This window comes from Silurus meridionalis, chromosome 17 (assembly GCF_014805685.1).
Source record: "Silurus meridionalis isolate SWU-2019-XX chromosome 17, ASM1480568v1, whole genome shotgun sequence".
Lineage (NCBI taxonomy): Eukaryota > Metazoa > Chordata > Actinopteri > Siluriformes > Siluridae > Silurus > Silurus meridionalis.
The window spans coordinates 15,249,931-15,264,754 of record NC_060900.1 but is presented as its reverse complement, the minus strand read 5'-3'; the positions used below and the strand labels follow the sequence as shown (position 1 = coordinate 15,264,754).

The 14,824-nt window shown below is 37.4% G+C and overlaps 1 protein-coding gene and 2 long non-coding RNA genes across 5 annotated transcripts; 2 read left to right on the top strand and 1 right to left on the bottom strand.

Moving 5' to 3' along the window:
• Nucleotides 1-3,820: 3,820 nt before the first annotated feature.
• LOC124400125 lies at nt 3,821-4,928 on the bottom strand. Its single transcript, XR_006928327.1, has 3 exons — nt 4,884-4,928; nt 4,519-4,599; nt 3,821-4,376 (listed from the first exon to the last, which is right to left on the bottom strand). It is a non-coding gene; the product is annotated as an uncharacterized LOC124400125 (long non-coding RNA).
• Nucleotides 4,929-5,015: 87 nt separating this feature from the next.
• Nucleotides 5,016-9,012, top strand: LOC124400124. 3 transcript variants are annotated; one of them, XR_006928326.1, is made up of 8 exons: nt 5,016-5,108; nt 5,821-5,863; nt 5,997-6,224; nt 6,337-6,809; nt 7,177-7,235; nt 7,318-7,388; nt 7,561-7,720; nt 7,884-9,012. It is a non-coding gene; the product is annotated as an uncharacterized LOC124400124 (long non-coding RNA). The 3 variants fall into 3 exon arrangements; XR_006928325.1 differs by having other exon boundaries at nt 5,028-5,108; nt 6,021-6,224; XR_006928324.1 differs by lacking the exons at nt 5,016-5,108; nt 5,821-5,863; nt 5,997-6,224; nt 6,337-6,809; nt 7,177-7,235 and having other exon boundaries at nt 7,242-7,388.
• Nucleotides 9,013-11,424: 2,412 nt separating this feature from the next.
• mpeg1.1 (macrophage expressed 1, tandem duplicate 1) lies at nt 11,425-14,251 on the top strand. Its single transcript, XM_046870298.1, has 2 exons — nt 11,425-11,915; nt 12,231-14,251. Exons 1-2 carry the CDS (start codon nt 11,466-11,468, stop codon nt 13,935-13,937), a joined length of 2,157 nt encoding a protein of 718 aa, XP_046726254.1. The 5' UTR covers nt 11,425-11,465; the 3' UTR covers nt 13,938-14,251.
• Nucleotides 14,252-14,824: the final 573 nt, after the last annotated feature.

Genomic DNA, 14,824 nt, shown 5'->3' with positions numbered 1-14,824 from the left:
ACACTGTAAATGAGAATTATTTGAAAGATTAAACAAACCTATAAATAAAAATGTTTTATGAGCGTTTGAATATGGAATATGATTGAAAATGCAGTGATGCTTTGAGTGATTTTGCCTTTAGTTTTCTTGAAAACTCCACAGTAAAATGAGTCGAAATTTAAAGGAATTATAGTTAGGGAGAGTCTAAATGAGAATTATTTGAAAGATTGAGCAAACCTATAAAGAAAAATGTTTTATGAGTGTTTAAATATGAAACATGATTGAAAATGCTCTGAAGCGTCTTTACATGTATTTTGACCGCTCCCACCACCCATACCGTAAGTGCATGAGTAGACGCGCAACCCTAAACAAATTGCGGCTGTCTTAACCGTGTATTTTCAAGATGCGGCTGGCTTAACCGCAGTTTTTTATTTAATGTGATACGGTAATACGGTATTTCTAAGACTTAAATGATCTTGCCCCTACTGGGAAACTTTGCGGTATATTCATCTCACGCACATGCGCATTTGACGAAAATACCGTATTAAACTCAAGCGAAGTGAAAACGCACATAAAAAAAACTAACACACAAAGTAAGTCTGTGTTTTCTACCCTGAAACACGTGAAATCAAAGCATTGATCTGTTCTGACTGACACCCATGTGAAAGAATTGCTTCGAGTGGCAACAACGGAATATGAGGCAGATTTGAAGGGGATTGTTCAAGGCAAGGAATGCCAAAAGTCCCATTAAGTAACATGCATAGTAAAAGAAAAACGCTATTTTAAATTATTATATTTTTGTTTGTGGACATGGTTAAACTAAGAGTTTGTGTGTGTGAGACACAGTGTTCATTGTTGAAAATGACTCAATTTCTGTCATTATGTTGGTGTGTGACATTTACAATAAATCTGGCTGAGCAGAGGTGTGTGTGTGTGTGTGTGTGTGTGTGTGTGTGTGTGTGTGTGTGTGTGTGTGAGGAAGGGATGGGTGATGTTCATGTGTGCCCATGTGTATGATGTGGCTCTTTGCAGTAACACAGTAATAAATGTGGCTTTCGGCCTCTGACTGGTTGGCCACCCCTGGTATAGACTTTGGACTATACACCAAACTGTAAAGGCAAAATCACTGCAAAAATCAGTGAAATTAAATAATGTCATATTCAAAGCCTTACAAAAAGTTGTCCTTTTTATGTTTGCTAATTCATTTAGTCGACCTTTACTCAGAAATCACCCTGATTATCACTGTATTCTAGTTGCGGGCAGTCAGGTTCAATCAAATTTCACAGACTTTAACATCTTATATCAGCTTCTTTGAGGATATATACATTCCTAACAGGACTCATTTCACACACAACAACGATAAGCCATGGTTCACAGCAAGACTCAGACAGCTTTGTCAGGCCAAAGGGGATGCCTTCAGGAATGGGGACAGCATCTTGTACAATCAGGATAGGGGCACACTGATAAAGGAGATTAAAGCGGCCAAGAGGAGCTACTCTTAAAAGCTGAAAAATCAGTTTTCAACCAACAACCTTGCTCCAATGTGGAAAGGAATAAGAAACATCACAATGTTGATGTCTGAATGAGTTTTAATGTAGATTTGAAGCTCTTGGTTTTATACTTCACACCCATTCTGACCGCATCACCACTCAACCATCAACACCTCCAGTAGACCCCCTCTCTCATTCTCCTGTACTTCAGATCAGTTTCACTGGAACTGTGTGAAGTGCCTGCCTACTTTAAATGCTCCACCATTCATCCCCATCCGAAAGAAACCAAGAATCACTGGACTACAGACCCTTTACCCTAACATTTGTAAGCATAAAGTCATTTTTAGTGACTGGTGTTGGTTTAACTACATTGCTGGACCCTTGCTGGACCCCCTGCAGTTTGCTTACCTAGGGAACAGGTATGTGGTTGATGCAGTAAAGATGGGACTGCATTTCATCCTGCAACATCTGGACAAATCGGGGACTTATGCAAGGATATTGTTAATGGACTTCAGTTCATCATCACAGTGATCAAACTAGGCCTGCTCTCTCTTCCTAGCACTATTTGTCAGTGGATCACCAGCTTTCTGACAGTAGGTCAACAGCTAGTAAAACTGGGAAAATTCATGTCAAACAGCCATACGATTAGCACTGGTGTCCCCCAGGGATGTGTTCTGTCCTCTCTGCTCTTCTCCTGGAACACAAATGACTGCACCTCTACAGACCACTCTGTCTATCTCCTGAAATTTGCAGACGACACTACAGTCATCACTGCATACAGGAGTTGTGTTGAGTAAGGCTGCCTTACATTAATAAACAGACATTAAAAAACTCCCTGATAAGAGGAATATGAGAAATAAACACAACGATGAGCCACCTGGATTACAAGAGAATTAAAGAGAATTATACAAAGATGCTGTTTGTGGACTACAGTTCAGCATTTAACACAATAATTCCCTCCACACTCACCTCTAAGTTGGAGGTCCTGAGACTCAGCCTGCCACTGTGCCAATGGATCTCTAACTTCCTGACAGACAAACCACAAGTCGTACGGGTGGGAAAACACACCTCTTCCACCCTCACCCTCAGCACTGGAGCTCCCCAGGGTTGTGTTCTCATCCCCCTGCCGTACTCACTGTACACATACAACTCTGTGTCCACTTCCAACTCCACCACCATCATCAAGTTTGCTGTCGACACTGTTGTGGTGGGCCTGATCTCCAACAAAGACGAGATGGCCTACCTACAGGAAGTTAAAAACCTGGAGAGATGGTGCCAGGAAAACAACCTTCTCCTGAACGTCAGCAAGACTAAGGAGTTGATGGTGGACTTCAGCACAAAGCAGGAGCGGTCATTCCAACCGCTAAACATCAACAGGACCCCAGTGGAGAGAGTGGACAGTTTCCGGTACCTAGGTGTTCACATCACACAGGACCTGTTTTGATCCTGTCAGACCCGGCAGTGTCTCTACTTCTGGAGTCTGAGGGTGTTTCTGACCCCTTGAGAGATTTTGACATGCTCTTATATTTGGTTCTTTTTAGTTGCTTTTAAAATATATTATTGACAAAAGGCTTATTACACTGTATTCAGCACAAACTGGGCTACCATAATATGTAAACAGCTTATATGTGTTTGTTTGTATTTTTGACAAAATAAGGTTTATGCATGGTTTTTGAAAAAGCAAAAAAAAAAAACTCACTGAAATAAGGCCACAAAACCTATAGTAAACATGTTTTCCCAAGACTTTTTGAGAACAGATCTTCTAATGTAGGTTTTTTAATTTTTAATCATGTGAAAATCATCCTGCCTGCTCATTCACCTTAAACAATACTTCGATTTAAAATTTAAAAGACACTTTCTTCTTTGAAAAGCAGGGAGGCGTCGAAGAGGCGTCGACATGCTGTGACTGACAGCTTCGTAGACAATGGGTCGCATAATGAGCTGTCGATTACATAATGAGCTGTGGATCACTGAGCCAGGATCACAGTGAAAAGTACAGTACTACAACAAGGAATGTGTTTCCTTTGTGTTTATTAAAAATACACATTAGCAAGGACAGCATTAAAAAGGGAATTGTGTAACAATAAAACAATACAGTACAGTATGTATAAAAAAATAAAGAGTGCAACAAAAACTAACACAATACATTACAGTAGGGTTCTGCAAATCCTAGCCTGTAGGGCTACAATACTATTAAATAATAATAGTGTATCCATTTGAGGAATCGGCAAGAACAAACAACTTGAACCCCCACTTAGTTGGCTTGGCTTTCATGTACTGTGTCCTCCCAGTGTTAGCTTTGCATGCTACCATCCTCTCATCCACGGCTAAATGTCTTCTAGGATGATAAATTGCTTTGCATGTCTTACGGATTGTGTCCATAAGCGGTTTCACTCTGAACAGACGGTCATGTTCAGATGTGCCCCTCTTTCTGTCATTTTCTTTGTCTGCATCTGGGTGACTCATGCGTACATTCCGAAATAGTCCTGTGTCTGTCCCTTGACATAATTGTTGCTGGGAATGGAACTGTGAAAATACTGCTCTGTCTCCAGTAGTCTATGATGGAGGGCAACTTTACCATTGCCATGTAAAATAAGAGCCCAATGTAGTGATACATCTCACTCATGCTTACATCTCTCCATTTGTATTTGTGTCCCTTGGCTATTGACTTGGCAGCTTGAGCAGTTGTGTTGTGGCACAGAGTTAACACAACACTGTCCGGGAAAAACATTTTAAATAGACTAAATGGAGAATGAGAGTCAGAAGACCTCAGTTAAGGTCCAGGATCACGTGCGGGCAGGAATCGCAGAGTCTGTGGAACTGTGTCGTTATCTGTCTGATCCTTCCATGACATGGTAGACTGTGTGTGCTGCATTTGCCTTTTTTGGAGCAGGTGCTTGATCACATCTGTTTATGAAACACACACACACACACACACACACACACACATCACTAATTGTGTCATTGGTAAAGCTGTTTGCATATGTCATACAATGCAATAATGATTCAAACTAAATATAATTTAAGAAAATACAAAATATGTATTTACTCAGGATGATTCTCGGTCAAACTCAAAATGGGACTCATGGTGTGAGTTTTTAGTAAAGGCAAGGGTGATGCAGCCACATTCCTAAAAATAATCAAACAATATATTTTAGGATGATGAATACACTTGAACAAAATATATTTGTTAGCATGCATTGTACAGCCTATAGGCCTATTTGTTGATGGGCAATAGGACAGATAAATGTTTGTTGATGGGCCATAGACATAATGCATCTCAGACATTTACACCATCACCATTTACAGCTGAGCAAATAATATTGTCATTGGTAAAGTTGTTTGCATATGTCATACAAATCAATAATGATTCAAACTAAATATAATTTAGGAAAATATAAAATATGTACTTACTCAGGATGATTCTCGGTCGAACTCAAAATGGAGCGACGCCTGCCTACCAGAGGAACCGGAAGTACGTAGCGACCAGCCACCTATATTTACACACGCGTTACGGAGGGAATATTCAAACTGCTGGTCAGAGTTTGATCATCACGCGACGCGAATTGTTTGTATTTTGGAGTTCTTTTGGAGTTCTTGGAGTGAGTCTATCGACATTTGGATTAACGTTACATTGAGGTAAGTTGATGCTTTTAATACTGCAGACAAATAAATGTACCACATTATTTACTCGCCATCAAGCAATCCGAGATACATGTCCATGGTCATCTTTCAAACAAAGACATTTGGAGTTATCTTGGTAAATGTCCTCACTCTTCCAATCTTTATAACGATAGAAAACTGGAACCAGGGAACACATTCCAGATTTAAACACCCAAAAATTAAATTTATCTTTCACATGTAATCCACACGGCTCAATGGGTTAATTGGAGTATTTTGTGGGTAATCGATGCGATTTTGTAAGAAAAAAATCTATATTTCAAACTTTATACACTGGTCATCGCGTGATTCCAAGATGGCGTCTTTACCTGAAACTACCTATTGTCGTGTATAAAGTTTGAAATACTGATACTGTTCTTACAAAATCGCATCGATTACCCACAGGATACATTTATTAACCCATTGGAGTCGTGTAGATTACTTCTGTGAATCATGCATGCACGTTTGGGTGTTTAAACTCTGAAGTTGTTCCCTAAACCCTATTTTTTTTTAAATATTTTTTTACTAAAATAACTGCCAAGTGTCTTTGTCTGAAAGATGATCATGGACATGTGGGTGAGTAAATGTTGAGTTTGGCCAGAGTATCACTTAGCCTCTGCTTTATAAACTGATGCATTTTAAAATCCCCATTAATCTGTAGATTTTTTTTTTTTTATTCATTCTTCTACAGTGCAGTACTTGATTGGTGTTGGAGTATTTTCTAGTACATCAAGGTAAGTTGTTACATTTAAAATCCCAATTTACTCTGAGATTTGAGTAATTATTTTACTGCACGTAAACGATTGGTTTATTGTTCATGTGCAGTTAGTTTCTGGCTCTCATGTGCATTATTTGTGGCTGTGCTAGAAGTACTACATTTCCCATTTACAGTGCACAATGGACAACATGTGGGCATACAGTGAGCGAAGTAACATGCGAAAAAGGGCTGCTAGAAGAGTAAATAAGATGTTTGAGTCTTTTGGAAAAAGAAATAAGTTGTCAGCCTGAAAATAGGCCAACTTTAGATGGCCTACAAACGGATCTGCAGTCAGAGGCAGAGCCTGACCCCCCGAGAGCACCAAAACTGAAAACGAAGTAAGCTTGTGTAATTATGTAATTCTTTAAAACAGACGTGTAACATGTCTTGTGTCACTGCAGTTGTAGAAAGGACCATGTTTCTTTAGATGTATTATTTTCTTCTCTGTAGACGAACCCGGCGTCTATTGGACGACTACGATACAGATGAGGAGGCCATTGCACCGAAAAATTTGCCGCAAGCTCCATACATACAACCACTATCAAAAAGAGCTTGCTCCGCTTTAGATGAGGTTCAACCAAGTTCTCTACAACACAGACCCCAAAGGTCCCCATCTGTGACACAGGTTCCAGGGACCTCAAGACAGGCGTTGATGGAAAGAAGCCCTACCTCTCAATGGCAGAACTTTCCTAGAGAAAGTGCTCTAGGAAAGTCGTTACGGCAAGCAATAGACCTATCTGCACAGTCACCAGCTCAGACTCTTTTCCAGACTGCCCATCAGATGGGTCCAGAAGCAGAAAATTATAGTCAATTGTCGTGGCAAAGAGGATCAATGCTACAATCTCCCGAGGAGCCAACACAACCTCTGTGGCATCGTGAAACACCCGGAAGAAGCTATTCAATGGATGATCCATTCAAAAAATGTAAGTTCTATTTAATTCACACACAAAGGGCAGTGCACCAGACAGTGCTTATCCTAGTCCCAGAATAAAATGCATGTTTCAGATGCTTCAATTTAAAATGCCTTGTACTGACATCTTAACATGTATCAGTGCCATTGTTTTGTCTCAAGATTTTTTTTTTGTCTCTCCCACAACAGTATTGTTTTTGCAAGGTTTGTTTGTAGAAATGTTTTATTTTATTTATTTTTTTAAATGTCCTAATATAACTAGGGCCTAGTCCTGGATTAATCTGAACCCTGTCTGGGAAACCGTGCCTCAATGTTTGTTTAAGGCTTATGTCATAGCAGGGATGGAGTGATAACCTTACAATTTCTGTTTAATGTTTCAGCACTTCTTCATGATGTGTTAACCAAGCTTGAAGTCATTATGGAGCAGCAAAGAAACATTGTAAGGATGATTCAAGACCTGAAATCCAACAATGTAAGGGAGATCACAGAGGAAAACAAACTAAGTCCCACTCTTTTTCCAGTGGAAGATTTAAGGTCCCTAACTTCCCTTGAAAGTAATCTTCGATCCAGTCCTGAAACAAGACGGAAAGTGGTAGGTAACCGTAAAAGTTATGCACTGTTGTCTGCTGTTATCACTTACAAACCTGGTTCTAATTCCTGTTGTAGTGTGTGATTAACGCCATACAATCTAACAGAAAAAATACTTTGAATTTATCAGTTGAATCACAAGTGTTCAAACACTAAAGCATGTTTTAACATTTCAGGTAATTGAACTTGGATTGCTTGGTGGGGTGGATGCTAAGGACAAAATTTGGCGTATAATGAAACAGACAATAAAAAATGACTTTGCAAAAACGATGAACTGGAAAGGCGCAAATGGAAAAACACCATTCCAAGGTCTTGAACTGAAAAATGTTGTGATTGGTAAGTGGTTTTATGATATGTCGTCTTGCAGCTTTTGTTTTCATGACTTTCACATGGAGGAATGTTAAGAATCTTTGTCATGTAATCTAAATACATAAAACATAGGGGCAGAAAGCAATAATGTAAATGTATTTAACCTTGTGTCTGTATGCTTCTATTTTAGAGGCTGTGAGACGAAACCCTGCATGCTCTCAGACAACAGAGCTAGAAGTCGAAAAGGTTATTAGGCGGTGGTTTTATCTGGCTGGTGATCGGGAGGGTGGCAGGAAAAAAAGAACACCATTGCAAAGATTTTATGCAAACCATTCCCTTACCCCTTTTCTGTTTACAACCAGCTTTTGTTTGCCTAATTGTTAGTATCCTTTTATGTTGTTGCTTTTATTCACTTACTTGATTTGCTCATTTGTATTTAATTTGTCTCTTAAAACCAGCATAACTTAATTTATGCACAACATTTTACTTGTTTTAAATTGTACTATTGGTTGGTTCACATTTGGTCTTAAAATTCTTTTTATTGTGACTTCGTTTCTTTAATTTTTATTCATTTACTTTATATAGATTTCATTCATTTATTTTGTCTCTTACAACCAGCATAACTTCATTTATGCACAACATTTACAATTTGTTTTAAATTGCACTATTGGATGGTTTGTTTAAATTTTGTCTTATTTTTATTGTGACTTTGTTGCTTTACGTTTATTCATTTACTTTATTTGCACATTTGTAGATTTACTTTATTTAATTTGTCTTCAACAAATGAATGCTGGTTGTAGGTTTATTTTACTTCATTTATGCACAACTTTTCCATTAGTTTTAAATTGCACTACTGGTTTGTTTGTTTGTGTGGCTTTGCTTAATTTCCATTTTATTTGTGGCTGTTGTTTTAATTCTTATTCATATTTACTTTACACTTTGTACATTTATTTATTTTTTAACCAGCATTAATTTGGGTTAGTTTACACCATTTATGCACAAGTTAATTTTGTTTCAAATTTGCACTATTGTTTTCTTTAGTTTTAATTTTGTTTTCACACTTCTTGTGTCATTTTTCATATTTGCCTTTCACGGTATTAAAATGTTTTTGGTCTTTCATAACTAGCTTTTGTTTGGTTTCTTTTAATTTATGCACAACACTTTTACATTTGTTTTTAATTGCACTATTGGTTTAATTTTGTTTATAATGTAGTTTTTCTTTGCTGTGTGTTATTCTTGTATTTTGATTTGATTGCTTTGGTATAATTTACCATGGTTTTTTTTTAAAACAACAATTACAATAAACATGTTAATTTGCATTTGTGTGGTTGTGCTTTTTGAATATACACCTTTTACATAGTTAAATCATTTTGGTACAGTTATGGCTTTTTTTGGTGTGCTTCTGGATAAGTTGTGGGTGGGTTCTGGGGTAAATCTGGTCAATTTGGAAATTCTGGCTTTGTAGTGGGACAGCTCTGTCTGATTTCTGGAGGTGTGAATGGGTTGTGGCTGAGTTAGGTTGTGGTCTGCTTTTGGCTAAAGTCTGGATTACTTCAGGCATGCAGCTTTAGAGCCAATTAAGGAGCGTAAGCCGTGGTGGTATGTGAGCCAAAAGAACAGCCTGAACTCAGCCCTTTCTGGCCCAGAAAAAATTTGCTATCTGGGAGGAAACACCCAGGATCTAAAAGCTGGTCCAATCTCTGCATCACCACACTTTTCTGCAAATATTTTTCTTTTCACACTACAACACTGTAATCTCTGGACTGTCACTTTAACTGTGGATTTGCACTTTAAGGACAATCACATCAACCACCTTATGTGATTACTATTTACTGTACATAAGCATACCTTGTATATACACTTTTTCATCATATCTTTATATATTTAATATTTTACTTAGTTTATACTCCTTATTTATCTGCCTTCTTTTTCTTTGTTATATTTTTCTCCCCATCCTATTCCCTCATGCCGGACAGTTGTATAAAGCATTTCACTGCATGCATACTCTGTATGTATGTGACAAATAAAATTTTATTTGATTTGATTTGAAACCCTGACAGGAACCAGTCTCAAGAGGAAATCTGACCTAATCTAATGGTCACTGGACAATTATAAACAGTTCCCCTTCTCTGGCTGTGTATTTGCTTTTAATCAGGAAGTTCCTTATGCTTAGTTTTACCATTAAGTCTATCGTGTTCAAGTTTTCAGCTGTTCACTGATGGAGACTTATGTGCAAAACTATTCATATTAATTAAAGTCCAAAGACATTTTCATGATTTCTTTTATACACTCACTGCTGCTGATGAGTATTTGGCAGTGGTATCTGATGTGTAACCTTATTTCAAATGACTCTATACATTAAATTACATTAAATTACTTCAAATTTGGTTTAGTCTTCCAGCATTAAATGCTCAACCATTTTTTAATCTCCAATGGTGATAAAAAAAAATAAAAATTAGTTTAATATGAAAAAAATAAAAATGAGGGAAACAACACAAGATCTAAATCCTCTTAAATGTACCTTGTGGCACAATTTTTCAAGTTCTGATAACGAGCATTAAGTTTGGATTTATATTCAAACATATCTAACCATATGTAGTTAGATCCTTTAAAAATTTTTTTAATGGAATACAAGCATTTTTTGTTACCTTGAATAACACAGCAAACTATATTACACAACTAGTAAACTGGGTGTTGCACAAAAAAATTAACAGTATGTAATCAGTTATATATGACCACATAACTACATATAGCTATTAATGCGTTCTCTATTTGCTCTAGACATCTTTTTTTAAGAAAGATTCACCTGCTAAACAGTCTAACTAATCTAGTTAGCTAAATGTATCATCAGCTTGAAATATCATATAGTAAATAGGTAGCTTCTTAATACATTAAAGGTGCAGGCATAGTTGTTTGTGGCTAGGCTACACATGTGCTCACTAACATTTTCACTAAAATACTTAGATGAAGACCTGGAATAAAAGTGGAATGCACAAAATACTCTATCCTTTCGTGGGGCCAAAAACTTTAAGTCACAGCTTGATTTCTGACTACAAAGCACTGACAGTATAAAAAACTCTCAATAAATGTCAAATATACAACACATTACAAAAAAATTTAAATTATTTGTTAAATAAATAATTTTTTTATGTTTTTGGAAATGATCAACGCCTTTTCACAAGTCGGATTTAAGAATCCAGCAATGCAGTGGAATACTTTGTGATTAGAATTTTACTGCACTTAAATAAATCTCTGAACAAATCTTGGATCTCTCCACCATTTCCAACACAAAAACCGCACACCAATCATATGAGACCTGCAATGTGCCGATGAATGCAAACTGCTCAGTCTGTCCTGCTGACACATGTGATGAGCTCTGGATAAGGGCGTCTGCTAAATGCGCAAATCTTAATGTAAATGTAAATGAGCTGACAAATTTGTCTGAATCTCCTCCTTCAAAAACTATTGTGCTATACACGACAACATTCTACTCTTTTAATGAAAACACTATGCTTGACCATATATTTTAAATGAGAATTTTTTTTTTTTATTAAAACAGACAGGACATTACAAAAAGTAAAATAATATGCAGAACTCTTTCACAAAGAGGATGTGGTTAAAGGTCTTATGACTTTTTTTTTCGGAAATGAAACCGAAAGAAATGATGCATAAAATTCCTCAAACCTAGGTAACTAAGCCCTGCCTATCACGTGAGAACAAGGGTGTATAACACTGATATAGCTATGACTCACAGCAGTCTCTCTTGATAATCATGGGCTCTAAATGCCTTTGTCTTTTGGCTATCTTTGCTGTTATAAACAAAGCTAATTCTCATCCACTTATTCGTTCAAGCAATGGACTTAGCAAGTGCCGTAAAAACCTTAGTGCACCAGCACTGGAGGTTCTCCCAGGTGGAGGCTGGGACAACCTGCGTAACATAGATATGGGTCGAGTGATGAACCTAAGCTATTCACAATGTCAGACCTCAGAAGACGGCATCTACATCATTCCAGATGAGACATTTGTCATTCCGCAGAAGGTGAGCTCAGTAGAGATGAACTCTGAGATCATCAGCTCATGGACTGAACAGAAAAGCTCTACTTCGAGGTCAATCAATGTTGAGGCTTCCTTTTTCAAAGTGGTGAATGGAAAGTTTTCTACTGAGAACAAACGCATAAAAACCCACCAAGTGAAGGATAATTCAGTCACAGCTCGTGTACAGGTAAGGTCCAGTAAGTGCTCTGTTTTTTGGTAGTACATCAGCAGAATTTAGCCAAACACACATGGTTTATGCAGTACATGTAGATAAATGAAAAGCAAATAGAAGATATATGTGTGTGTGTGTGTGTGTGACAAAATAGTTTTGACAAAAGCCCTTTGTGTAAGCATTGTGCTCCTGAGCACACATACACATACACGTTAATTGAAATACCACATTGTGAATGCACTACAAAAAAAACACTTAAAACCTTAAAACCAGCAAATGCAGCAAATCAAGACATTTCATCCCTTTCTTCCTTTCTTCTTCTTTCTGCAGGTGCGTAACCATCTGTACACAGTAAAGGCATTTCCTGATTTCACATTGGATGTTCGTTTTGCTCGACAGGCAGAGGAAATTGCTGATGCCATTGAGAACAACCAAACTCGCATGGTATCCTATCTGTCTGAAAAGATGGTGCTTGATTATGGTACACATGTTATCACAAGTGTGGATGCTGGTGCTACTTTGATGGAGGAGGACTATTTAAAATCATCGTATGTCTCTGACGCACAGTCCTCTCAGTCCTCTGTCACAGCATCAGCTGGTGCCAACTTTTTTGACAAAGTTTCATTTAATATTGGCAGTAAGGTGTCACAAGAAACATCTGAAACCAAGGCCTACAAAGGAAATATTACATACTCTATAACACTGAGTCATGGTGGGGCTTTGTTTTATCCTGGCATCACTCTCCAAAAATGGCAGGAGAGCACATTAAACAATTTAATTGCTATTGACCGTAGTGGATTACCACTACATTTTTTTCTCAACCCATCAACATTTCCAGACCTCCCAGTTCCAACTGTAAATAAATTAGCTCTGTCTGTGCGTAAGGCCATCGAACGTTACTACAAAATTAACACCTATCCAGGGTGTGTCAATCCAGACTCCAAAAATTTCAACTTTCAAGCAAATGTGGATGATGCATCCTGTGAAGGTCCAAGCACCAACCTTAGCTTTGGTGGTGTTTTCCAACACTGTACTCCACAGACATCAGATGGAGATGCAATTTGTCAGGAACTTGCTGTGAAAAACCCAGCCACTGGCGATTATAGCTGTAAACAGCCATACGCTGCTACATTGTTGCGCTCTGAAGTGCAGGAAAGGCCATATAATAAGATGGAGTGCCACCAGAAATGCCATTCATGCTGGTTGTTTCTCACATGTTGCAAAGAGGTATGTGGAAATGTGTATTATGTTCGACGTGCACAGGTTGAAACATATTGGTGTTCCACTAATGAGAAAGCTCCAGAATTCTCTGGATATCTATTTGGTGGTCTATTTGGCACAACTTTACAAAATCCATTAACCAAATCTATGTCCTGTCCTCCAAATTTCTTTGCTCTAAAATTTTTATCCAATGGTATTATGATCTGTCTAAGCAATGACTATGAGGCAGCAACAAGATTTTCTGTGCCATTTGGAGGTTTCTTTAGCTGCCAGTCTACCAATATGCTTGCAGGGGGACAATCCCGCTGCCCACCACAGTTCAGCCAGCATCTTGCTGCCATAAGTGATGGATGTCAGGTGCTGTACTGTGTTCAGTCAGGCATTTTCACTGGAGGTGAGTTACTTCCCATCCACCTCCCACCCTTCACAAGACCACCTGTGATCAGTATGGTAGCCACAAACACTGTGGCTGTAATGACTGAAGGAGACCGGGCCTGGGTCAGAATCAAAGACACAAAGATGTGGAAGGTGGCCAAACCTGAGGACATTGCAAAAATGTCCCAAATGTTTGAGGATGATGCCTCTCAATCACAAAGAAAAACAATTGGCATAGCATTTGGTGTTCTAGCATTGGTAGCTCTTGTGGTGGCAGTAGCATTGTTAGCGAGAAAGCGGAAGAAGGGTTTTCTTTATAGAAGAGGTGGAGGCTATGAGGAAATTCAAAGTGAAGGATTGTGTGTGACCACTGTAGAAAGCCAGCAAGATCAACATTCTGAGAATGTGATTGATGATCATACTCAAAAGGTCTTGGAATAGTGTTTCTATCTGTTAATAAACACTGATTTACAGCAGCAATGCACTGTTATCTAACAACTATAAACTTTAACTGCTTTAAGCTATTATTATTCAATACTAAACAGAATATTTTATGTTGTATCTTTTCCTATTATATATTATAATTATAATATGATAATTGAAATCACAACACTGACATATGTAAAACATTGTAAAATATATATTTTATATATACCTTTCTTAATCTGATTAACTGTGATTGTATACTTATTGAAGAATTTTTAAAACATTTTTACAATATTCTGATTTTATTAAAGTTTTCTGTAAAAACAAAAAAACAAATTAAGTGCTCGTTTGTTCTTATACACAAAAACATGAGACAAAAAAAAAAAGAAATTTTTTCAGTGTACAAAGGACATTAACAACATTGCAGTACAATCTTTTGCAAGCATGTGAATGTGATATATGTTACTAAGCAAACATGTTTAAAACCATAAACTTAAGCGATAAGAAATCCACCTAGAATGAGGAAGTTGGAAAGTACCGAGGAAGTTCCAAGGTTATATCACTTAAACCATTATCAGTTTGTATTGGTATCAGTGTGTAAATAAATACTTACATCTAAATACATGCTAGTGATTTATAATTAAATGCAATTAGTTTGATTTAGTTTGTATTTGTTTTTGGTTTTAAAGAGGGCCTTATTAGGGGATGAGGGAAAAGGTAAGTGAGAAAAGGTACAGGTACAGGTAAGGTTTCAGAAAAATATTTAGTTTTGCTTCTCTATCTATACTGTCTTTGCAGTGAAAGCTAATCATAGGTTCAAATAAATAATACCATTCTAAGAAGACCTCTGATAGAGGAATGCAACAAAAAGCTAAAAAAAAAAAAAAAGATACATTTAGTGG

Bases quoted from the DNA above. Each gene is read 5' to 3' on its own strand.
- mpeg1.1 (XM_046870298.1), top strand. From the start codon at position 11,466: ATGGGCTCTAAATGCCTTTGTCTTTTGGCTATCTTTGCTGTTATAAAC. The intron at 11,916-12,230 runs GTAAGGTCCAGT...TTCTTTCTGCAG, and splicing joins CAGTCACAGCTCGTGTACAG to GTGCGTAACCATCTGTACAC.